Below are 26,921 nucleotides of genomic sequence, written 5' to 3'. Positions count from 1 at the left end.
GTGAATATAATAGAGATGGCAATACTACCTAAACTAATCTATTTATTTAGTGCTATACCAGTCAGACTCCCAAGAAACTATTTTAATGATCTAGAAAAAATAACAACAAAATTCATCTGGAAGAACAAGAATTTCAAGGGAACTAATGAAAACAAACAAACAAACAAACAAACCAAAAAAAAAAAATGAAGGTGGCCTAGCTGTACCTGATCTAAAATTATATTTTAAAGCAGCAGTCACCAAAACCATTTGGTATTGGCTAAGAAATAGACTAGTTGATCAGTGGATTAGGTTAGGTTTATAGGACAAAATAGTCAATAACTATAGCAATATAGTGTTTGACAAACCTTAAGACCCCAACTTTTGGGATAAGAATTCACCATTTGACAAAAACTGCTGGGAAAATTGGAGATTATTATGGCAGAAACTAGGCATTGACCCACAGTTAATACTACACACCAAGATAAGATCAAAATGGGTTCATGATTTAGGCATAAAGAATGAAATTATAAATAAATTAGAGGAACATAGGATAGTTTACCTTTCAGACCTATGATGGAGGAAGGAATTTGTGACCAAAGAACTAGAGATCATCATTGATAACAAAATAAAAATTTTGATTATATCAAGTAAAAAACTTTTGTACAAACAGAACTAATGCAGACAAGAGACAAGATTAGAAGGGAAGCAATAAACTGGGAAAACATTTTTATGGTTAAAGGTTCTGATAAAGGTCTCATCTCCAAAATATATTGAGAATTGACTCTTAATTTATAAGAAATCAAGCCATTCTCTAATTGATAAATGGTCAAAGGATATGGACAAACAATTTTCAGATGAAGAAATGAAACTATTTCTACTCATATGAAAGAGTGTTCCAAATCATTATTGATCAGTGAAATGAAAATTAAGACAGCTCTGAGATTCCACTACATATTTGTCAGATTGGCTAAGATGACAGGAAAATATAATGACGAATGTTGGAGGGGATATGGGAAAACTGTTTCACTGATGCATTGTTGGTGGAGTTGTGAACAGATCCAACCATTGTGGAGATCCATTTGGAATTCAAAAAGTTATCAAACTGTGCATACCTATTGATCCAGAAGTGTTACTACTGGGGTTATATCCCAAAGAGATATTAAAGAAGGGAAAGGGACCTGTATCTGCCAAAATGTTTGTGGCACCCCTTTTTGTAGTGGCTAGAAACTGGAAATTGAATGGATGCCCATCAATTAGAGAATGGCTCCAAATTGTAAATTGTGGTATATGAATGTTATGGAATATTCTTGTTCTGTAAGAAATAACCAGCAGGATGAATACAGAGAGGCTTGGAGAGATTTACATGAACTGATGCTAAGTGAAATGAGCAGAATCAAGAGATCATTATACACTTCAACAACAATACTATATGAAGATCAATTCTGATGGAAGTGGATATCTTCCACAAAGAGAGGATCCAAATCAGTTCCAATTGATCAATAATGAACAGAACTAGCTATACCCAGCAAAAGAACACTGGGAAATGAGTGTGGACCACAACATAGCATTTCCACTCTTTCTGTTATTGTTTGCTTACATTTTTGTTTTTCTTTCCAGGTTATTTTTACCTTCTTTCTAAATCCGATTTTTCTCGTGCAACAAGATAACTGTATAAATATGTATACATATGTTATATTAACATATTTAACATGTATGGAACTACCTGCCATCTTGGGGAGGGGGTGGAGGGAAGGAGAGGAAAAGTTGGAACTTAAGTTTTTGCAAGGGTCAATGTTGAAAAATTACCCATGCATATGTTTTGTCAATAAAAAGCTATAATAAAAAAAAATTAAAGTCAAACATGGGACAACTCATTCAATTAGGATTAGAAAAGGAGTTTAGCAAGGCTGTATTTGGCACTTTATTTATTTGACTTATATGCAGAGTACATCATGCAAAATGCCAGACTGGATGAATCAAAAGCCAGGATTAAGGTTTTTGGGAGAAATATCAATCTTAGATATGCAATTAATGACATGACAAAAAGTGAAGAATTAAGAAGATTCTTGAGGGGCATGAAAGAGGAGACACAATGAGAAGATGAGAGTCATTGGAAAAAAACCCTGATATTGTGAAAAAATGAAGAAAAAAAAAGGATATGAATGTAGTGTTCTGGTTGGTCTCTGAACTAGCCTTTGTTTTAGCAGATTAATGACCACAAGAATAGCCAGGAATAGAGTCCAAATTCTTTATTATCCCCTTCACAGTCTGTCTCCTTGTCTGGGGCTTAGCTAGCTTTATTGAGGTCCTCTGGAATGTGTCTTGGTTTCTGTAGGGGAGGCAGGAGGACCACCACTACGGTCTCTGTCTTGAAGTCTGTCTCAGTCCAAGAGCTTGTGCTCCAGCCTGCAGTCCTCTGTCTTCTCTGAGGCTGTCTCCTACTCATTCGGGCCATGGTCTCAATGAAGAAATGAAAGAGGACAGGTCTTCCACCACAATGGTGTGAGATGGAATTAATCTATCTGGCTGAGTTTGTCCCAGCTTATATGTTATATTATAATTACATTATCCTACATTGCATATCAATTTTGTAGAATAGGTGTGAATCTTATAAAACTATATTAAATACTAAGTACATGTACTGAACTAGAGAACTATTAAGCACCCTGCTAAACTAGATAAACATCTTATCAATTCCACTGACTTAACACCTTGTAAGAATACTTGTTTCAAGTACTGAATTCTGGACCATAAGATATGGCACTTATGAGATGGATTATATATGATGTCATGAAAGCAATGAACATGAGCTTGGTGATATTTCAGGAGACAACGGAAGACTGAAGGCTCTGGTGTGCTGCGGTCCATAGAATCATGAAGAGTTAGACATGACTAAGTATTCTGTCCCCTTGCTCCCAGGTACCATCCATAGCTTTTTCTACTGATCCAATATTAAGACATATTTGGAAATAAAATATAACATTATTTCATCCAGTCAGAGGTGATTTATCTGTCAACCTCAACTATTTAGAAGAGACAAGAACCAAGAAAGATCATAATATAGATTTACAGTTGAACTAGAGTTTTGAGGTCTCACAGTTGGCCCAACCTTCTCATATGAAGCCCAGAGATTAAATACCTTGACCAAGGTCACATTGGGAGTATTTAGTAGAGATAAGATTTAAACCTAGCTCCTTTAACTTCTAATCCAATATTCTTTCCACTTCATCATGCTCCTGTCCCTCAGGAGGGAACTGTACAATCCAATAAGCGTAATGAAGTTTATGCTCTATAGTTCATACATGTTGAGGGAATCATAACCTCATTGTAAATTTTATTTTCACTTGAGAGACAGTTCCTGGTTATATGATTTTCTCATTCCACAGCATATCAAAAGAAGTTAGAAAAGCATAAGGAGATGGAAAATGCTTAATTCAATAATATTGACAGCAACAGAAAGTGACAACTAATAATAAAGAATAATAACAATAACAACCACATCAATAATGATGTTAATAGCTAACATTTACATAGTACTTACTATGTGCCAGACACTGAGCTAAGTACTTTACAATTATTCTCTTATTTTATCCTCACAACAACTATTCACTCATAATCTAGCTCTGCAGGAAATGGACTGACAAAACCAGTCTAGTTCTTCTTTTGATGAAAAACTCCAGATTTTTTTTTGTGGGGATAAGGAAAATGTTTCCTTTTGAATTTTGAAAAGATACCAGAGTTCCTCTCCAAAACTTTTTAGAAAACATGTAGATGTTTCACAGTAAAGAAATTGCCTGAAGACCTATTCAAGTTGTTTTCATCAAAGGAAACAGTGAAAATTGAATAGTAGATAGATCTATTTTAAAAGAGCCCCATCTGTAGTCCCTCCCCCAAATGTTTATTTTGTCTAGAAAGATAGAAAAGACAGCTTTCCAATCAGAAATCTCTACTTTCTCATGAAAAAAAAAAATGGATCATCAACCAAATCATCTATTTGAAAGAAATGATTCCTTTATAATGAGCATTTAAAGATAGGAAGAAACATAGGCTTTAATTAAAGGTTCATACTCCCTCTAGTGAAGCAATTGTAATATACAAAAAGTCCCAGATCAGGAATCCAGGGACATGTATTTAGATAATGGTTCTGCCACTGTTTTGCCAATTGGGAAAATCATTTAACCTCTTTTGGCTTCAGTTCATCTTCTGTAAAATTAAGGGATTAGGGTAGGTGAAGCCTAATGTCCCATCTCTCTCTAAATCTATGTTCCTATGAATTATATAACTTATAAGAAGAAATCTCTAATCGTTTGCATTACTTTATGAGATAATTTATTGAGAAACAAAAATAGCATAAAATCATCAAAGTCATCATCATCATCATCATCATCATCATCATCTCCATTTTGATCCAAACTTGTGACTTAAATGGCAAGGGAAACTTTGGATATAGAAATTTTTGCAGCCTATGCAGATGAGCTATTTCTCTATACCTTGGAGAGCTGCCCAGATACTGAAAGGCACTGTACCCTCATTATATAACTTGTACATGTCCGAAGTAGGGCTTGAACTGAGGTCTTCCTAACTCCAATATCAATTATAAATCCACTACAACACACATCATTGCTTCATTGTTTAACTTTGCCCCACCACAAAACCAGCTAAGTCTGAAATACTTTTGAAAAAGTTTCCTTCTGACAAAAGATGAGAAAAGTTAGGTTAGACACTGTTCATTAAAAATTAAATGTTCACTGAATTTGAGAATTGAAAGTAAATGCTTATAAAATCATGTGAGGCAAGAGGGACAGCAAATATCCCTTCACAAAATTATGGAAAACCAAGACTCATGTCTTTGAGAAAGAACTTTAATGATTAATAAAAGATCTACATGAGAGAGAGCAACTCTGCCTCCTCCACAAATACATTCTATTGAGAGTTTCAGCCCTTTATAGGGTACACTGTCAATGATCAGTGGGCAGATACCATGTTTCTCTATTCTGAGAACACAGTCATTGGCTAAGGTTTGGGTCAGCTTTTAAGCTGCTGCACTATATGCTGAAGCGTTGGGGCAGTAGTGGCTGTGAAGAAATAGTAAATATGGTCTCCACTCTTGAAGAACTTAAAACCCAAAGGGAAAATAGTAGCAAAATGCCTGAAGAACATAAAAAGAATTACAAAGGGAAAAAATATATTATGTGTATATATGTGTGTGTGTGTGTGTGTGTGTGTGTGTGTTTGTATACATATAGAGGAAAAAGTATTTATCTAATGAGATAGTGGTCAGAAAAGATAACAAAAGTTTATCTGCTGTCTCAACTGTCTGGACAAGCAATACTATAAGGGCATTTTTGCCTATGATAATAGCATATTTTCCATAAAGGAAAAATGTCATCTTCCCTTAACTTCCTAATGTTGGATACAAGGAATTTGTTTTTTGTTCTGAGAATTTCATGAGAGTTCTATACTCTAATTGGTCTAAGAAAGAATTTCAAAGTAAGCAATGGGCTCTCACTTAAGCCTTCATCTGAGTGTGTCCCAGGTTCCCACAATCCATATTGGTCCCTTACTCCTGTAAACCTAACAGAACTTATCTGCCTTTATGCCAATCATCCACTTCCCAATTCTGCTCTTAGCTAAGCTATAAGTAGTGAGCTGAATGAATACTTGAGCATTTATTAAGAAATTAACAATGTGCAAGACTGTATTAATTAATGGTGATATAAATATATAAAAAAACCAAAATCTAAGACAGTCCTTGCCCTCAAAGACATACATTCTATTTAGAATTGTATTTTTCCTCTGTTGCAGGTAAAAACAAATTTTTAACATTTGTTTTTAAAACTTTGAGTTCCAAATTCCCTTCCTTCCTCCTGCTCCTCTCCCATTTAGAAAGCAAACGATTTATCAAAACCATTTGGTACTGGCTAAAAAATAGAGTGGTAAATCAGTGGAAAAGATTAGACACACATGACACAGTAATCAAGGGCTATGGTAATCTAATATTTGATGAACTCCCAACTCCAGCTTCTGGAATAAGAACTCACTATTTGACAAAAATTGCTAGGAAAACTGGAAAATAATATGTCAGAAATTTGGCATAGGTCTACATCTCACATCCTTTACCAAAATAAGGTCAAAAGGGGTACATGATTTGGGCATAAAGGATGATACCATAAACAAATTAGGAGAACAAAGGATAATGTACCTATCAGATCTTTGGAGAAGGGAGGAATTTATGACCAAAAAAAGTAGAGAACATTATAAAAGGCAAAATGGACAACTTTGACTACATTAAATTAAAAAAGTTTTTGCACAAACAAAACCAACAGAAACAAGATTAAAAGGGAAGTACAAAGCTGGGAGTAAAATATTTACAGCTAGTGTTTCTGATAAAAGTCTCATTTCTAAAATATGTAAAGAACTATGTCAACTTTATAAGAATACAAGTTATTCCCCAATTGATAAATGGTCCAAGGATATGAAAAGATCATTTTCAGATAACAAAATTAAAGCCATCTATAGTTATATTTAAAAAATGCTCTAAATCACTATTGATTAGAAAAATACAAATTAAAATAATGCTGAAGTGCCACCTTATGCCTCTCCGATTGGCTAAGATAACAAGAAAAGACAATGATAAATGTTGGAGGAAATGTGGGAAATCTAGGATCCTAATGCATTGTTGGTGGAGTTGTGAAATGATTCAATCATTCTGAAGAGCAATTTGGAACTATGCCCAAAGGGCTATCAAAATGTTCATACCCTTTGATCAGACAATGCATTACAGAATCTATATCCCAAGGAAATCATAAAGAAGGGAAAAGGTCTATATGTGCGAAATGTTTGTAGCAGTTCTTTTTGTGGTAGCAAAGAACTGGAAAATGAGTATTTGCCCATCAATTGGGGAATGGCTGAAAAAGTTGTGATATATGAAGGTAATGGAATATCACTGTTCTATAAAAAATGATGAATGAAATGATTTTAGAAAGGCCTGGACAGATTTATACAAACTGATACTGAGCAAAAATAGCAGAACGCGATATGTATGATAGACAATAACAGCAAGAATGTGTAATGATCAATTATGAAAGAATTGGTTCTACTCAGTGGTTCAGTAATCCAAAGCAATCCCAATAGACTTTAGACAAAAAAAATGCCATCTACATCTAGAAAAAGAACTAAGGAGACAATGTAAATCAACACATATTATGTTCACTTCTTTTTTCTGTTTTTAAAAATATTTCCCATGGTTTTTGCCCTTTTGCTCTAGATTTTTCTGTCCCAATGTAATTCATAAAGCAATGTGTATTAAAAACAAATACATTTTACTCAAAAAGAAAGCAATTTGATATGTTATGCATGTGTATAATTTCCATAATAGTCATGTTATAGAAGGAAAAACCCTCAAGAAAAATAAAGTAAAAACAGTATACTTCAATTAGTATTCAGACACCATCAAATCTTTCTTTAGGGATGAACAGCATTTGTTAAATAATAATTCTTCCAAAATTGTCTTAGATCATTGTAGCTAAGTAATTCATAGCTTATTTTACAATACTGATGTTACAATGTTCAAAGTATATTTCACTTTGCATCAGCTTATTGCATCATAATCACATACTACAATTTGTTCAGGCATTCCCAAATTGATGGGCATACCCTCAATTTATAATTCTTTGCCACCAGCTGCTATAGATATTTTTGTATATATATGTCCTTTTCCTTTTTTTTTTTTTAATCTCTTTTTAGATACAGATCTGTTGGTGGGTTAAAGGGTTTTCATGATTTTAAATTGTACTAAATTATACATGGTTTTCAAATTGTGCTACAGAATAGTAAAATCAGTTCACAACTCTATCAACAATGCATTAATGTCACATTTTCCTTACCTCCTCTCAATATTTGTCACTTTCCTTTTCCTATATTAACCAATATAATCAGTATGAGATGGTACTCATACTTGTTTAATTTGCATTTCTACACTCAATAGTGGGAGCACTTTTTCATATGGTTATAGATAGCTTTGATTACTTCATCTGAAAACTGTTCATATATTTTGATCATTTCCCAATTGGGAAATGGCTCTAATTTTTATAAATTTGACTCAGTCCTTAATATGTTTGACAAATGAGTTCTTTATCAGATAAATTTATTTCAAACTTTTTTTTTCAGAAACAGCTTAGTTTTATTAAGCACCTTATGATTTCCCTTTTCTGTTTACCTTTTTATGCTTCTTGTAGAGTCTTACACTTGAAAGTCAAATTTTTCACTCAGCTTTCATCGTTTCCTTAAGAATGCTTGAAAATTCTCTATTTCATTGAATTTCCATTTTTTCCCCTGAAGTATTATATTGTTTTGCTGCAAATGTGATTGTTGGTTGTAAATCTAGCTCCTTTGTCTTCCAAGCTCTCTGATCCTTTAATGTAGAAACTACTAAATTTTGGGTTATCCTGACTATGGCTCCATGACACTTGAATTGTCTTTCTGGCTACTTGCAATATTTTCTTCTTGACTTGGGAGTTCTAGGATTTAACTGGAATATTTTGAGAATTTTCATTTTGGGATATTTTTCAGGAGGCAATTATTGGATTTTTTTCAATTTTTATTTTTCCCTCTGGTTCTAAAATATCAGAGAAGTTTTGTTTGATAATTGATGGAAAGATGATGTCTAAGTTCTTTTTTTATTCATGGCTTTCAGGTAATGCAATCATTTTAAAATTATTTCTCCTTTATCTATTTTCTAGGGCAGTTTTTTTCCCCCTAAGGAGACATCACATTATCTTCCATTCTTTCATTCTTTTAGTTTTGTTTTATTGTTTCTTGATATCTCATAGATTTTAGCTTCCATTTCCTCAGTTCTAATTTTTATAGAATCATTTCTTCAGTCAACTGAAGGTATGAAAATACCTTCTTTTCTATTTGGTCAATTGTATTTTTGCAAAGTTTTTCTTCAGGGAATTAGTGTGCCTTTTTTTCCATTTGGTTAATTATACTTTTTAAAAAGCATTCTTCTAATCATTTTCTTTTTGTGCCTCTTTTACCACGTGGCCTAATCTGTTTTAAGGTGTTTTCTTCCATAATTTTTGTATCTCCTATACCAAGCTATTGGCATTTTTCAATATTCTTGCATTACTCTCATTTCTCTTCCCAATTTTTCTTCTACCTCTCTTACTTCATTTTCAAAATTCTTTTAAAGCTTGGGATTAATTTATATTTTTCTTGATCTATATTTCTATCTATATTTCAAAGCTTTGAATGCAGGAGCTTTCATTTTGCTCTCTGAGTGTGCGTTTTGATCTCCCCTTTCACCAAAGTAACTTTCTATCATCAAAAACTTTTTTCAATTATTTGCTCATTTTCTCAGGCTATTATTTGACTTTTAACTCTTTATTAAAGTAGGACTCTACTTCAAGAATAGAGGGTGCATTGTCTCAAATTTCAGGGGTTTTGTATAGTTGTTTTCAGAGATACTTCTAGGGACATGAAAATTTTCAGTTCTTCCAAGGTGATATGATCTAAAAAGTGGTATATTTAACATTCTTCTGGCCTGTGCTGTAGTCTGTAAATGACCACAAGAACTCTTTTCTGAACTGAACATTTTCTAACTAAGCCCTATCATTTTAGCTTCCCTCCTCCAAAAGAGATTCTCCAAGAATTTATATTCTAATAAGAGAAAACAACACATAGAGGAGAATCATGGCCAGGGAGGAATGTTTTGGTCTGGGAAGTCACAGAGATGATAAGTGGAACCACAGGGCAAATAACAAGCTTTCTAGGAGTGATAGTATTGATTTGATTACCATTGCCAAAGCAAAAACTGGAAAGGGAATGGTTGTGGGGAAGAAGATAGGCTGATCATTATAATCCTTATAGATGTGTTGAATTCTTACCACTCAGAAGCCTAGGGAGCCAGAGCAAGAGTTGGATTGCCTAGTTAGAATCAGAAGATGAGACACAAAAACATGGCAAGAAGATGGATATAGGGTCCATTTACTTATGATGAACTTTCCACAATCAGGACCTGGAGACTCCCAAATATGAGATTGGATGCAACAGTGTGAGAGTATAGCATGAGGGAATATTCTTGGGTACTTATTAGTACCCAAGAATTATATTATATCATATCATATCATATTACCATGTTTCCCTGATAATAAGACCTATCCTGAAAATAAGCCCTCCCCTTACTGTGTAAGATTCCTCTAAAATAAGCCCTTCCCTGAAAATAAGCCCTATTGAGATTGTTACTGTAGTGAAGGTGATCCCCTGAGCTACACACTACATTATGGTACCCTCTGTATGCACCTTCCCCCCTTTCCCCGTCCCCCCCCACCCCCCGGTGAAATGCACACCGCACTCCAAGCTGCATCCAATCAGAGCTACAGCAGTGAGCACGTCATCCTGTTCTTCCCCAGTGATTTGCTTGCTGGTGCCATTGAGAGCAGTGCCGCGGAGGAGAGCTGAGGCAGGACAACATAAAAACCCGGTATTTAAGTGGGAGTGAGGGGGCATGATGGAGGATAAAAGGGGCATGATGGAGGATAAAAGAAGAACTCAGGGGGCATGATGGAGGATAAAAGAAGAACTCAGCCAGCACTCACCATGCTAAAGAAATGAAGAACTTCCTTGCAGAGAGAAGAACAGATCAAGTAATGATTCCTGCAGGAATGACTGCCTATCTCCAGACCCTTGATATTGCAATAAACAAGCCATTCAAGGACCATTTGTGCATGGAAGTCAATGACTACATTGAAAATAGAATGGAAAGAAATCAGCGTGGAAACTTTGTGAAGCCCTGTCTGCAAGAAGTCGTGACTTGGGTGAAGAAGTCATGGGATAAAATTACTGACAGCTGTGTTGCCAAGGCACTATGAGCAGGTTACCTGGACAAGATATGTTCATTTAAAGAGAGCTATATTGCTGGACATGACAGATTGGGCCCACTTCTTCTGAAGGAAATAGAGGCGCAAGACATCCAGGATGGAATTCAGGGTATGAACACTTATGATGATGTTGTTGAAGAAGATGACATGATCATTATTAAATAAAGGTACGTTTTTTGTTCACATTTACCTGTTTATTAAAATTGCTGTCAATGTTCATTAAAATAAACCCTCCCCTGAAAATAAGCCCTCTGGTGTTTTTCTGTCCAAAAAAAAAATAATAAGACAGTGTCTTATTATCGGGGAAACACGGTATACATTATCTTAACTAATGTTGATATGTTAACCCTCTTAGGCAACACACTGTCATTTAAATAGCAGCCTCTCCTGGAGACACAAATGGTGGGAATTTCAGGGGTTATAGTAGATTGGTGTGTGAATAAGAGACTGTACATGAGTAACGATATTTTTGGAGGTAGACAGGCCTTTGTTTGCTCTTTAAATCATACCATCAATCAGCCCTCATAGGAGCTAGATTAATAACAGGTGATTTTTGTATAAAGAACCTGATGAAAACAATATATCATTATGGAAGATGATTTTCAATGAAAACATTTGCAATATTCTATTCAATAGAATATTCTCTAAACCTAGTTTTAAAATGCAATATGAAATGTGTTGAAAAGATACAAAGCCTGGTGTTATTTGAGGATGATTTTGCCGGATTCTGTAGTGATAAGAAAGTTCTTACCAAAGAAAAAGTCATAACAAGCATAGAGAGAAGAAAGAAAAAAGACAAAGAAAAAGGGAAAGTCTTATTCTTTCTGTGTGCTTAGTTCTTCTCATCACTGCCATTAGTTTCTTGGTTTCACAAGCTTTTTAATTTATCCATATGCTCTCAAATCTGATTGGAGCATTGTGGATTCTGAATTCCCTCTTGAATGTCCTAAATGGCTATGATTTAAAATGTTTTCTTCTGAATGCTACTTATTTTGTTAATGATAAAAAGTCAATTTTTAAAAACAATTTATAGGCCAGGGAAACAGGACAAATGACTTTAAGCATCTCTGGCTTCCAGTTAGGATTGGCATATTTCAACCTGAGGAAATTATCATACTAGCCAAAGTAAAGAAAACAAAATACCCTAATCTTCTTGTTCTTTGGAAAGAATTCATAGGAGGAAGTCTTTTTTTTTTTTTGGATGTTTATCAAACTGTGGCTGGTCTAACTGTTTGTAATTCTTTTAATTTAAAAACAACTCCCCTCACCCCCATCTGTGCTCAACTACATGTTCCTACCACCAGAAAGAAAACAGAAATGTTCTACAAAATAACTAATTTTCAGGTGTTTTCTGAATGCAAGTTTTCCATGAGACAACTCTTCTGATATCATATCAAAGAACTTAAGGGACATCTCTATTTTCTGAATCCATCTTTTTCTGAAAAATGCTGCCCCTTCTGACCCCACTTTCTCTTTGCCATTTAAAATCCCAATTTTCCTTCAAAGCATCACACAATCCTCTATTCAAGACTTTCCTTCCTTCCTTTCCTTCCTTCCTTTGAAAATTCCTACCATTCCATTATTACATTGAAAGGGTGAGTGGGTGGCAGTAGTTTGAGGGAGTGGAAAAGATAAATAGATTAACATAATAAAGCTAAACAGCTTGTTTATAATATTTATTTGGAAGATTACAGTACTTCAGTTGCTAATTCAATTAACAAAATCATTTCTTGTAATTTAAGTACCTTAACAACAGATAGAGATAAAGAATTACAGTCATACTTGGGAAGAGTGATTTTCCTGAGATTTATGGCCATTTCACCTATCTCACTCAGAAAGTAGTAATCTCAAAGTTAGATCCATGGCATTTATGTACCCTTTGAAAGTTTTAAAAATTGCATTCTTCAGATGTTAAATGGTCAAAGGATATGAACAAAGAATTTTCAGATGAAGAAATTGAAACCATTTCTAGTCATATGAAAAGGTGCTCCAAATCATTATTGATCAGAGAAATGCAAATTAAGACAACTCTGAGGTACCACTACACATATGTCAGACTGGCTAAGATGACAGGAAAAAGATAATGATGAATGTTGGAGGGGATGTGGGAAACTGGGACACTGATACTTTGTTAGAGAAACTATGCATCCAGCCATTCTGGAGAGCAATTAGGAACTATGCCCCCAAAGTTATCAAACTGTGCATACTCTTTGATTCAGCAGTGTTACTACTGGGCTTATACCCCAAAGAGATATTTAAAAAGGGAAAGGGAAATGTTTGTGGCAGTTCTTTTTGTAGTGGCAAGAAACTGGAAAATGAGTGGATGCCCATCAGCTGGAGAATGGCTGAATAAGCTGTGGTATATGAATGTTATGGAATATTAGAGTTCTATAAGAAACAATCAGCAGGATGATTTTAGAGGGGCTTGGAGAAACTTACATGAACTGATGCTAAATGAAATGAGCAGAATCAGAAGATCATTGTATGCAGCAACAATGGTATTATATGACAGTCAATTCTGATGAACATGACTTTCCAAAAATGAGATGATTGAGGCCAGTTTGAATGATCTTGTGATGAAGACAGCCATCTACACCCAAAGAAGGACTGTGAGAATTTAGTGTGGACCACAACATAGCATTCTCACTCTTTTTGTTGTTGTTCATTTGCATTTTGTTTTCCTATTCATTTTTTTTCCTTTTTGATCTGATCTTTCCTATGCAGCAAGATAATTATACAAATATGTTTACATGTATTGGATTTAACATATATTTTAACATGTATAACATATATTACTTGCTATCTAGGGGAAGGGATGGGGGGAAGGAGTGGAAAATTTGGAACATAAGGCTATGATGCAAGGATCAATGTTGAAAAATTTTCCATGCATATGTTTTTTGTTTTTTTTATTTTTATTTAATAATTACTTTATATTGACACTCGTTTCTGTTCTAATTTTTTTCCCTCCCTCCCTCCACCCCCACCCTAAATGGCAAGCAGTCCTTTATATGTTGGATATGTTGCAGTATATCCTAGATACAATATATGTTTGCAGAACCGAACAGTTCTCTTGTTGCATAGGGAGAATTGGATTCAGAAGGTATGAATAACCCGGGAAGAAAAACAAAAATGCAGATAGTTCACATTCGTTTCCCAGTGCTCTTTCTTTGGGTGTAGCTGCTTTTGTCCGTCATTTATCAATTGAAACTCAGGTCTCTTTGTCAAAGAAATCCCCTTCCATCAAAATATGTCCTCATACAATATCGTTGTCGAAGTGTATAATGATCTCCTGGTTCTGCTCATTTCACTTAGCATCAGTTCATGTAAGTCTCACCAGTCCTCTCTGTATTCATCCTGCTGGTCATTTCTTACAGAACAATAATATTCCATAACATTCATATACCACAATTTACCCAGCCATTCTCCAATTGATGGGCATCCATTCATTTTCCAGTTTCTAGCCACTACAAACAGGGCTGCTACAAACATTTTGGCACATACAGGTCCCTTTCCCTTCTTTAGTATTTCTTTGGGATATAAGCCCAATAGAAACACTGCTGGATCAAAGGGTATGCACAATTTGATAATTTTTTGGGCATAATTCCAGATCATGCATATGTTTTGAAAATAAAAAAGCTTTAATAAAAAAAATTGCATGTCCTAGTCTCATGAAAATTGAATCCTATATGTTACCTTCCCTTCTACACTCTTGCCTGCTTCTAGAGTTTCTGCCATTGAGACAATCTTCTAAAAATAACAACAGGAATGTTCTCTCTATAAAATGAGACAAGCAGTTTAAGTTAAATATTTTATGAAAATGCTTTTTAGCACTTTTTAAATAAAAAACAAAGAACCCCTAAGATATCTTCTTATTCCTTCTAATTCTTTTTTTATTGCTAGCTCTTGTTTTTATACCACTTTCATTTGTCAACATATCCCTCTGTTCTCCTCAATTCCACAATTATTTTTTTTTTTAGTAATGAACAAAAAGAAAGAGGGGAAGCAGTTCAACAAAACTATATAATACATCAAGCAAGTTCTATAATACGTGTGTACTGTTCCACTTGCATTTTTCATAGTTCCCCACTACTGCAAAGAAAGAAGGGAAATTAATTTTCATTTGTGTTCTTCAGTACCAAGATCAACCACTCGATTATACAGCATTCAATTATTGTTGTAGTCATTGGGTATATTGTTTTTCAGGTCCTATTTCACTTAGCATTATTCTTATAAGTTTTCTCATACCTCCCACGTATTGTTTATATTCATCATTTTTGTAGACTTCTAATTATGCTTTTTTCCTTCCTATTGGGCATTATTTTTCTTGAACCAATTTAATTGTGGTGCCAAAATCCTGCCTTAACAATTTGTCACTCTTCTCCAGCTATGAGGACCTGGTTAGTCAGTCAAAAAGCATTTATAAGCCTGAGTTACATACTAGGCACTGTGGCAAACTGGGATATAAAAAAGGCAAGAGATAATTCCTTTAAATCCTTGAAGGAAGGCTTGATGTCAATGGAAGAAATATCTGAGATGCCAGATAATGATGTTTCTTTGGTAAACCAGCGACTCTTCACTTAGAGGCAAGATTGGGAAACAGATTCTGGAAGGGATGAGAAACACAGCAGCTTTCCCTAACTGTATCATATTACCATCTGGAAACCTAGGAGCTGTAGCTGTAAATACCATTTAGTTTACTCTGAAGAGAAGAATTAGCTTGAAAAAGGGGACAGTCAATAGTGAGGAGCTGAGAGATCTCTAGATCTATTTCCTCTGCACTGGTATGAAAGTCTAAGGTTAGATTTTTACTTTACTTTGTGATTTTTTTTCTATTTGGTTTGTTATTTTAAAGCCTCTCTAGGCCCTGTGGTACATTGGAGGAAAAAAAATCTGTAGAAAATGTAAAGGAAGAGTAGGTTTTTATTTCAGAGAGACATCTTGGCAGAAGAGAAATTAGAAAACTGTTTTTTATTTTCTTAGCAGAATCTAAATCAGAGGAAATCCAAATCTAAGAAGAAGTGGAAGCTATGGAAAATCAGAAAGGGAAGCTAGTGAGTTAAGAGCTTCAACTCTGATCTAAAGAAGTTTTAGTTTGACCCTGGGATATTATACAACATATCAAATTCTTCAGAGAATTCGAGGGGAAGCACAAAACTTGGTGGCAGCCATCACAGCTCAAGAAAAGATGATATCAGTAAATGCCAGGCCAGAAATGATGCCTTAAAAGGGAAGACTAGAAAGGCTACATTTGCCTTTCCTGACTAAGCAAAAACAGAAAGGTTAATAATAATATGTAAATGAACTGGAAGACATTAAAGAGAAGTGATAGGAGTTACTTAGATCCATGGGACTGTAATAGATGTGAAAAAGAAAAGCATTAAACCCAAGAAATATCAGGCTAAGATGAAAAAAAAAATCCTAATATTGCTATCTATTTTCTATGGAACAGTCTCCTGTACAGTGGAAATTTCATTCTGATTCACTTAAACTAAGCTGGATAAAACATTTGAGTGAAGCATGAGGGGATAAATTGTTTTGGACAAGTAAATGAAGGAGATGATCGGCATTTCTCAATTATATCTATGATTGCTAGGTAGAAAACTGATCACAGGGTTAAAAGAGCATGGGTTCTCACCACTGGCCTATTGGTTAAGTGTTGCTTGACTAAATTAGTCAATCAATAAGCAATTACTAACTTCCTACTATGTACCAAGCACTGTGCTAATTGCTGGTAAAACAAAGTGGGGTGGGTGGAAAATCTCTGCTCTCAAGGAGCTCCCATTCTAACAATCACAAACAATTATATACAAATAACATATACACAAAATAAATTATAGACAATCAGCATAGAGGAGGCAGTAGAATTAAGGGGGATTGAGAAAGGTAGAAAGTGGGATTTTAATTGAGTTTTGAAGGAAACCAGAGAAGTCAAGAGATGGAAATGGAAAGGCAGAAAATTCCAGGAATGAGGACAAACAGTGAAAATGAGTGGTCAGGAAGGGAGTGTCTTGTTGAAGAGACAGACAGGAGATCTCTCCAGTGTCATTGGATGAAGGGGAAGGTGGAAAGTAAAGTATAAGAGGACTGAAAGGTGGAAGGGACCAGATTATAATGTACTTTGAATGCCAAGCAGAGGATGTTTTATTTGATCCTGGAGATGATAGTGATGTGGGAAAGATTAGTTTCTAGATTCCCATCCCCTCCTAGTGAATGTAATTACCCTTTGACTCACAAATCCTGGTCCCTTTGAATTCCAATAGAAGATCTGGACCTGTCCCAGCCCCACCCGGATCTGAGCCAACTTTGGGGCTACACCCAAAAGCCCCTCGAGCTAAATCTCCCATTATAAAAGGGAGACACTGGGACCCCCTCTTTGCAGAGATTCCAAACATGCTAGCCATGTGAGAACCCTCTGTCCACTGGACCCTCTGTCCAGTGTCTTCCTTATCTCTACCTTCACCTATACTTTAACCTTGCTTACCCAATAATAAACCTCTTTTATCAATCTAGCTCTTGGGCCAATAAATGCTTTTATTGGGGACTCGCGCCGCTACTAGACATTTACCACCTTCTCTTTGCGTCGAATCCAAGGGGGTTGCAGGGGATCTTTGCTTGACTCCCTGTACCCCAAACCTGCCACTAGACCTTGACTAAATCCTAATTCATTTAGGTACCCCCAAATCTAGACCTCAACAACAGAGTTTATTGAATGGAGGGAAAAGGGGTCGTGTGATATAGATAGATCTTTACTTCAGTAAGGTCACTTTGATAGCTGAGAGAATAGATTGGAATGAGGAGAGTCGAGGCAGAGAGATCAACAAGAAGGCTATTATAATAATCCAGGCATGAGATGATGATGGTCTAAATTTGAGGGGTGATTATTAGAGAAGAGGGAAGTATATATGAGATGTAATATAAATTGGACATAGAAGTACAAGACATCCACCAAATTTGGAGGAAACAAATATTGAAATGAAAATCTATAGGCTAGAGAGTTTCTATGAGAAAAGAATGGTTGACAGCAGGGGAGTTGAGAAAGCTGAGGACTAAGAAAAAAAAAACCCTTTGATTTGGTCATTTAAAAATCATTGGTTAAATTTGAAGAAAATATTTCAGCTGAATGATGTGTCAGAAGACATTGTAGACAGTGAAGGATTTACTGACAGTAAATTACCTTCTCAAAACATTTAGCTACAAAAAGGAGGAGAGATATCGAATAATCGCTAGTGGGATAGAAGAATCAAATGAAGGTTTTTGAGGATGAGGAAAACATGGGACTATATGTAGGCAGTAGAGAAGAAACAAGTAGGTAGGGAGAGATTGAAAATAAGTAAGAGAGTAGGGATGACAAAGTCAATTTGCTGCTTATTCACTGACTGGCTAATTTACATATCAAGGTCTATGTCTATCCATCTCAATAGGCAAGAATTTTGCCTTTACTCCTACAATAAAGTACTCTACAATACTCTACTCCACAGTACACTCTACAATTACTCTATAGTACAGAGAGATTGAAGATAAATGAGAGAATAGGGATGACAGAGATAATAAGTTAATTATTGACTAAGTGGTCAATTTTCACTTAAATGACTATATCTTAAGAAAGAAAGCTTTGCCCTTAACAGGAAGTCTTTAATTAACACCTAGTGAATCAAAGTTTCCACAACTCAAATACACAAATGGATCTGTGATCTCTGACAATTTGAATGTGTGTCCAAATAATAATAATCACTGGAGGACATGCTGGCAAACTTCTTCAATTCTTTCAAGAATATCAGGACAATGCATGATTTGTCCATCTGTAATCTCTCATTTTCCCTTTCTGACCAGTTCATTCATTTTCATGATGTCATCCTTAATACTACTACTCTTTTGTAACTCTTCATTTGTAACGTATTTAGCATGCTCAAAGTCCCCACATAACTCTCAATGAAGGCAATTAGGTGATGCAGTGAATAGAGTGTCTATCCTGGAGTCAGGAGGATCTGAGTTCAATTTTTACACCAAATACTTACTAGATAAATCCTATTTATCTCAGTTTTCTCATCTGTAAAAAGAGTTGGAGAAAGAAATGGCAAACTACTCCAATATCTTTGCCAAGAAAACCTAAAAGGAGGTGATGAAGAGTTATATATAACTGAAATTGAAGAAGGGACCCCAAAACTCTAAAAATCCTTGAAGGAGAACATTTCCTTCAACTCTGCCTCAGTGAGGGAACCCACCTGAGGGAAACAAGACAAACAGTTTCATTCTGTTATCTAGAATTCCAACCCTATTCAATTAAGGAAACTCATTCTATTCAAATTCCACTCAAGCTGAAACCCAGCTAGTAGATGAGCCAACTTGGGGCTCCACACTCGAGCCCCCATCAGCTTGTAACCAAAGCTCCTATTATAAAAGACCCAAACTAAAATCCTCTCTTTGCAAAGGTTCCAAACATGCCATGCTATGTCATGCTAAGCCTCTGCCCAATGGAATAATATTCTTTTCCAGTGCTATCCTCTCTTTACCCTCACCTATTTCCCTAACAAGACTTTATGCCTCTCTGTCAGGATTTCTAACCTTATTTCCCAATCCCTATAATAATCCTTTTATCAATCTAGATTATCGGGAATATAAATTCTTTTACAAAGAACCTCTACCCACCAGAAGGAGGTTCCCCAAAACTCCCATTTGGTTCCCTGAACCCCGAACCTGCCACTAGACCTTACCATTTAACTCCCTGACCACCAGAAACCCTAATCTCATTTTGGTTCCCTAAATCTAGACCTTATCATTTGGTTCCCTTTGAAAGGGAACTCCAAAATCTAAACCTTATCAAAATGATTGAATGAATAAATGTCTAAGCAAAATCCTTTGAGTGATCCTCAATTATTTAGGCACTCCAAGGTTCCATGATTTCTAACCACACAGAATTATAAAATAATGTTGGCATTGGGAAAAAAAATATGGGTTTTTGTTTCAGGGAGAAACTTGGGATTATTAAAAGAACTCTACATTTTTCCAAGAACAGTACAGGCTGCTCTCTTCCCTCTATTCAGTTATGGACTCAAATTCTTATCTCTTCAATGTCTATTCAAGTTACTGATATTGGTGGATGATGTCTGTAGGTTGTCAGTTCTACTGTACATTGTAGTTTGAACAACAAGGATTTTTTCTCCATTTGGTCTTTCTAATGCAGATAGATAAGGCAAATTCTTTTGAATGATTATGAATTTCATTTAGGAAGCTCTGGGATACTCTGGGGCTTGATGTAATCAATGCAATTCTCTAAGTAACTTCACAGCTAGGTTCTTAAAAATTTGTTGTTACCTTTTTGTACTAGAAAGTCAGAGACCATAGAACATTTTAAATAAGCATTTTTTAGCAAAACTTCAATTTTTAAATATTAAGCTCTCAATAAAATTCTGAGTTGTTATCCAGAATTGTTTATTATAGATTAGAAAGAAGGGTAAGTTTCTTATAGAGGGAGGTAGCTCTGAATATATATGTATAATTTATTTTTTTTAAATCTTTGTGAAGTCAGTTCTTAAGCTTCAGTGAAATCTCAGAACTTTCTTGTAGTATTGGTATACTCTGAGGAAAATAATTCTGAAGTCCAAAAGCAATTATCTTTTCTAAACAAAGTGCAGCCAAGTATAGATCTTTAGAGGACATTGGAGGGGCTCTTAATTGCTAAACTATTCCAGCCCTTTGGAGAAAGTTCTCAGCAAGGATATTAAATTGCTACCAACAGCTTAGACAATTTAACTTCTCTGTTGTTAAATTGATGACAATCATTAATTTTATTATTGTTTTGCATTTATAGCACTGTTTTAGTTCAGAAGCCAAAGGCTCTTGAATAAAATCTTAAAGCAATCCTCATAACACTCGAGTAAGGTAAGCACATATCTAAGAGCAATGGATTTGATTTTCTCCTTGATAGAAACATTATCCCCTGATGAGCCAAGGGAAAAAGACCTTTAGCCTGCATCATTTCTCTATTTTGCCTGGATGCTCAGAGGCTCCTCAACCACTAATGAAATGATTTGATAACTAAGGAAGTTGCATGCAGCAGATTTCTCTCCTTCCCTCCCCATAGTTGTAGGCTCTGTTAAGTAGCTGCCACAGTTGCCCACACAGAAAATAACCATTGACTCTTGGGCAACACAAAAAGCAATCAACCGTGGGGGACCTGCTGGCATATTCCTAGGTTGCCATTTATCAGGAAAGGAGAAAGTGGCAAATGGCTTAAGCTTTGGATATCGGAGTTGCAATAGACTATGCCCATCATGGGTCTGCATTTAATCTGATATCAACATAGTAAGCCTCATAGAGCAGAGGTCCTACTCATTTTACCTAAGGAAGGGAAGAGCAGATCGGGTCTGAATCAACAAGTCAAAGTTTCCTTGTCAATCATCTGTAGAACATTTGGATTCAGTTGTGGATGATATTTGACCCTGAGGAGGGCCTGGCCAAGAAGGGAAGATCCAAGCTTAATATTTTTAAGTAAGCAACAATGACAGGATCCATGAAAATAGATAGCAATAGATACTATTGCCTTAGGAGATTAAAAGGCATACGTTTGCTTTACTTCATCAAGCAAAAAAAGGGAAATAAACCAAAAGGGGCATAAAAAGAAGTGATTAAAATTATTAGACAGGTCCACAGGATTGTAAAATAAACATAAGGAACAGAAAAACAAAACAAAACAAAATTAAAAAAAAAAAAAAACAAAGCCCTGAGCGCTTGATCTTAAGTGCTCTTAAATAATGGGGTTAGAGGCCCTTTTAAAGAGCCACTCAGTTCAAATTTAAGTGAGGCAAAGTTCTTCATTCACATATAGTACTGAGGGTAGTACCTGACACTCCCATTCATCCTGATATCCTTTTCTTTTCCCAGCCCCCTCCCTTCACCCTTGTCAAAGTATCCCCATCTAGTCTTCTAGACTAGATCCCAGAGCTGGAGAAAAATACCATTTGCCCAGGTAGATATCTCAGGGAAGAGGCATTTTAAATACCTCCCAAATGACATCATTTTGACTAAAGATTTACAGAGGGAAAAATTTTACTTTGTGACCAAAGTTCCCTCACTAGTTTTTGCATTATGGACTGTACAATGGTAAGACTGCATTTTCTCAAATACACTATCATTATGGAGAGATAGATGATTTAAGGCTCAGGTACATGAGCTCAATTACAAATAGCCCAAGCTTTATGCCATTAATATATCTGCTCAAATCTGTATGGAATCTAGAAGGCCACTTACTGGTGATTCAATGTCCTCTAGGAGCAAAACTGAACAGCGTTCACATTTTAACAGCGTCTGGGCCCGGTGCATGATTTTCTTAACAATTTTCTCCAGGTCAGTTTGTTCTTCAAAAAGGTCATTAACCACCTCGAGTAGAGCCTATAGGAAAAGAAAGAAATTCAGCTTAGTGCATATAGAACTGACAAAATGCTATACTGAAAGAAAATCTCAAGGTTTTAAAATAACAGTTCACATAGGATCATAATTTCTGAATAAGATCATTCCTTTGAAACATGGAGTTCTTTTGCAAAAAGGCTATATGGCTTCTCCCAACTAGCTAAAATCCTTCCTAGTTCATTATATATTACTGACATTTTGCTAGGTAAATTTCCCTTTGGTAGGAAAAGACAAAAATTGGTGACAATAGCAATCTATGCAATCATGTGATCTTCAGCCTAGGAATCCTATCTCCCATAATATTTCACAAATTAATTAAAATAAAGCCACAATTTTATCATGACAGACTCATAATTCCTATCTAATCACACTGATTTAACAGGTCATAAATCCTATTGAATTGTTAATAAGAAATATTAATATTTCTTTTATTATTACTTTAATAAAATATTATAATAAATAGGTCATTTCTTTCCCTTTGGCAATAAGTATTATCTTCTTGTTCAAAATCAAGAGCCTCATTTTCATTAACAAATGCCTAGTACCATGAATAAAAAGGACATTCAACAGATAATAATTAGTTGCCTATAATATATAAGGTGTCATAAGAGACACTGGGAATACAACCACAAAAATGAAAAAGTTCCATTTTCAGGAAGTTTATAATGTCTTGGGTAATACAAAAAGTATTAAAATAGTACAGATAATTTGAAGATGGAGAGAACACTTAACTAGGGACAGTTATCGTGTTGGAAATATATAGAGATTAGGATTAACATGCAGTATATGAGAAGCCATCTCAAAAGAGGTCATGGAACCTGGATTGAGCCTTGAAGGAAGAAAGCTAAAAAATCGAAGAAACAAAAAATAAAAAGAATGTGCATTCCAGACATGGAAAAACATCTTGTACAAAAGTAGGATATCAAACTTTATGCTTATCATAATTAGTAGTTTGCCTTCTCCTATATACTTATCACATTCTTTCCTGTATTATAGCAATTTGCAAACATAATTTATTCCTCTACTAGATTATAAGATACTTGATTGCAGGAAACGGAATCATTCTTCCTTTGTGTTTATCCCCAGCAACTAAAAAAGTACTTTTCACATATAAGGAACTGTGTATGTACACAGGTACACATTTGTACATGAGTGTGTATATATATATATATATATATACATATATATGTATATATATATACCTATTTAATTAAATGTAATTATATTCAATTCCAGAAAAAGAACAAGTACTATATCATATCACTCTTTTTAACAGAATGTCCAGTCAGTGATAATATTTAATTTCAGAAAGGAATCCATCAGAAAAGAAAAGGATTGGCAAAAACAGTAAAATGCATTGTACACTTATTACAAAGAAAGCTCATATTTCAAAATTTAAAACTAAAGATTATGTTGTAACCTCTTATCCAATAGTCCTTTCTACTTTAAATAATAACCTAGCTTGAACTTTTAATGACCTTTTCAATATGAAATAACATTGTTCAGAGATTTGATCACTGGATTTCATCTCCTATACTTATTCATGGACACCAGATTAAAATATCAAATATTCCATCAGTATTACTATTTAAAGGTTTGGCAAAAGAATGTTTGTTTCTTCAGGTTTTGATATGACCTTGACTTCTAAGAAAAATGTTTAATGAATTTTCCAACTCAGATGATCTAAACAAATACTGAATATTGTATATCACAGCATTTTTGCATTAACATTTTACTAACACACTCCACCTTTGGTCATAGCAACAAAAGTTTATATTCAATTAAAAATGAATGAGCTGTTCTGAAAAAATGTATAAGTTGTTTTGAAATGTTAAACATGTAGAAACTTCACTAAGCCTGTTTAGATTGATGTTTAATGAGATGGGTCAGTACATTTGAAGTGGGTTGTGGTCCCTTTAAGAAACTGTTATTTCTTATTGATCTGTGATTTCTTTCAGATTCCTAGCCCCTCCTGGCTGAGGCATGTCCTCCCCAGACAAGTTGCCTTGCCGGAGCCTTTGATTCACAAAGCCTGGTCAAAAAGCATCCTTTGAATTCCAATGGGAGATCCAGGCTTTCCCAGCCCCCACTGGATCTGAGCCAATTTAGGTTCTCCCAGCCCTCCCTGGTTCTGATCTGCTCCAGATTCCCAATCCCCACTGAGATACCCAATATAATGAGCTTCCATCAACTCAAGTCTTTGCAGGTAGACTTCAGTGGCTCACTCAGCTATAGGGACTTTCTGTCCACTGAGAACTTCATTCTCTGTGCGAAACTCAATTTTCCATAGATTTGCCACTATAAAAATCAGTTTCTGGGTAAACTGATTTCAATCTAACATTAAACTTTCATTTTGCAGCTAATACTTAGAAATGAGTGAATTCTTTCATTCCTAGAACCTGCGGCCGATTTAATGGGGATTCTTAATAACTCTCTTATAGCTACTAACCTCTAGACTACCAGGAATCTATACCACTCTACATCTCATCGTATTCAAGAGACCAGTCCACTTGAAAGAATAATTAAACAAGAACCAGAAATCCTGAGTAATATTTCCTACACAGAGTCATTGTAAGAATAAGTTGATAGCTTCATGGAATTCTGCATTGCCAAACTGAAGAAACAGTTTTGTTCTAAGACATTTAACCTCTCAACAACCTAAACTTGAGTTTACTTATGCATGGATTGTAAGACACATTAAATGTAGCCCATCTGTGTTGTTTTCAAATTGAATTTCAGTGAAATAAAGCCCATTGATGTTATATATATGAACTATTCAAATGATGAATAGTATATTCAAATGGAATAAAAGGATTCTCACTCAAAGCCCTACTTGGTTGATTCTCAAAGGCTCTGCTGGTACAGCTTTAGCTCTTACAAGTTTTCCCAGCTGTAAATTCTTTAAATATAGTTCCTAGAATAGTCTATAGGTCTACTGTCCAAGGACTTGCCTGGCTACCTTCAAAGAGATTCATATCCAGAAGGTTTGCCACCATTTTTTTTTTAACACAGTAACTCATGAAAACTGATGTACTGGAAAAATACCTGTACTTGGAATCTAAGAACCTAAAATATACTAGGTGAGTGACTTTGGACAAGTCACTTTACCTCTAAGAATCAGTTTTCTTATTTATCAAATGTAAACAGCAATATTTATACTATTATAGTTGTGAGATACTGCTTTGTAAACTATAAAGATTTCAATAACAGTAGAGTTTTAATTATTGCATGTTATCATGATTTTTTTAAAACTTTTTTTATTATAGCTTTTTATTTACAAGATATACTCACAGGTAATTTTTCTACACTGATCCTAGCAAAACCTTCTGTTCCAAATTTTCCCCTCCTTCCCCCAACACCCTCCCCTAGGTAGCAGGTATTCCAATACATGTTAAAATATATATTAAATTGAATAAATACATAACCATACAATATCTTGCTGCACAAGAAAAATCTAAAAAGAAAAAAAAACCTAAGAAGGAAAACAAAAATGCAAGCAAACAACATCATTAAAGAGTGAAAAAGCTATGTTGTGGTCCACACTCAGTTCCCACAGTCTTCTCCTTGGGTATAGATGGCTTTCTTCATTACTGAACAACTGAAACTGTTCTGAATCAATTTATTGTTGAAGAGAGCCATGGCCATCAGAATTGATCATCGTATAGGCTTCTTGTGCCATGTACAATGATCTCTTGGTTCTGCTCATTTCACTCAGCATCAGTTCATGTAAGTCTCTCCAAGCCTCTCTGTATTCATCCTGTTGGTCATTTCTTATAGAACAATAATATTCCATAACATTCATATACCACAATTTACTCAGCCATTCTCCAATTGATTGACATCCACTCCATTTCCAGTTTCTTGCCACTCCAAAAAAGGGCTGCCACGAAGATTTTTGCACATGTTGGGTCCCTTTCCTTCCTTTAAGATCTCTTAGGGATATAATCCCAGTAGTAATAATACTGCTGGATCAAAGGGTATGCACAGTTTGATAACTTTTTGAGCATAGTTCCAAATTGCTCTCCAGAATGGTTGGATTCATTCACAACTCCACCAACAATGTATCAGTATCCCAGTTTTCCCACATCCCCTTCAACATTCATCATTATCTTTTTCTGTCATCTTAGCCAATCTGACAGGTGTGTAGTGGTATCTCAGTTGTCTTAATTTGCATTTCTCTGATCAATAGTGATTTGGAGCATCTTTTCATATGACTAGAAATAGTTTTAATTTCTTCATCTGAAAATTGTCTGTTCATATCCTTTGACCATTTATCAATTGGAGAATGGCTTGATTTCTTATCAATTAGAGTCAATTCTCTATATATTTTGGAAATGAGGCCTTCATCAGAACCTTTAACCATAAAAATATTTTCCCAGTTTATTGCTTTTCTTCTAATCTTGTCTGCATTAGTTTTGTTTGTACAGAAACTTTTTAACTTAATATAATCAAAATTATCTATTTTGTGATCAATAATGATCTCTAGTTCGTCTTTGGTCACAAATTCCTTCCTCCTCCCCAGGTCTGAGAGGTAAACTATCCTATGTTCTTCTAATTTATTTATATCATTTTTTATGCCTAGATCAAGAACCCATTTTGACCTTGTCTTGGTATATAGTATTAAGTGTGGGTCAGTGCCTAGTTTCTGCCATA

At 35.0% G+C, this 26,921-nt stretch overlaps 1 protein-coding gene across 1 annotated transcript in view; it reads right to left on the bottom strand.

Moving 5' to 3' along the window:
• Window positions 1-26,921, bottom strand: part of PDE11A (phosphodiesterase 11A) — a 258,746-nt gene that overhangs the window by 42,301 nt on the left and 189,524 nt on the right. The window contains exon 4 of the mRNA XM_051990663.1: window positions 22,110-22,250. Coding sequence (XP_051846623.1) covers window positions 22,110-22,250 — 141 coding nt within the window. The remainder of the gene's footprint in view (window positions 1-22,109; window positions 22,251-26,921) is intronic.

The sequence above is a fragment of the Antechinus flavipes genome, chromosome 3, assembly GCF_016432865.1.
Source record: "Antechinus flavipes isolate AdamAnt ecotype Samford, QLD, Australia chromosome 3, AdamAnt_v2, whole genome shotgun sequence".
NCBI lineage: Eukaryota > Metazoa > Chordata > Mammalia > Dasyuromorphia > Dasyuridae > Antechinus > Antechinus flavipes.
The sequence above is the reverse complement of the archived record's forward strand: the minus strand, read 5'-3'. Positions and strand labels throughout refer to the sequence as shown.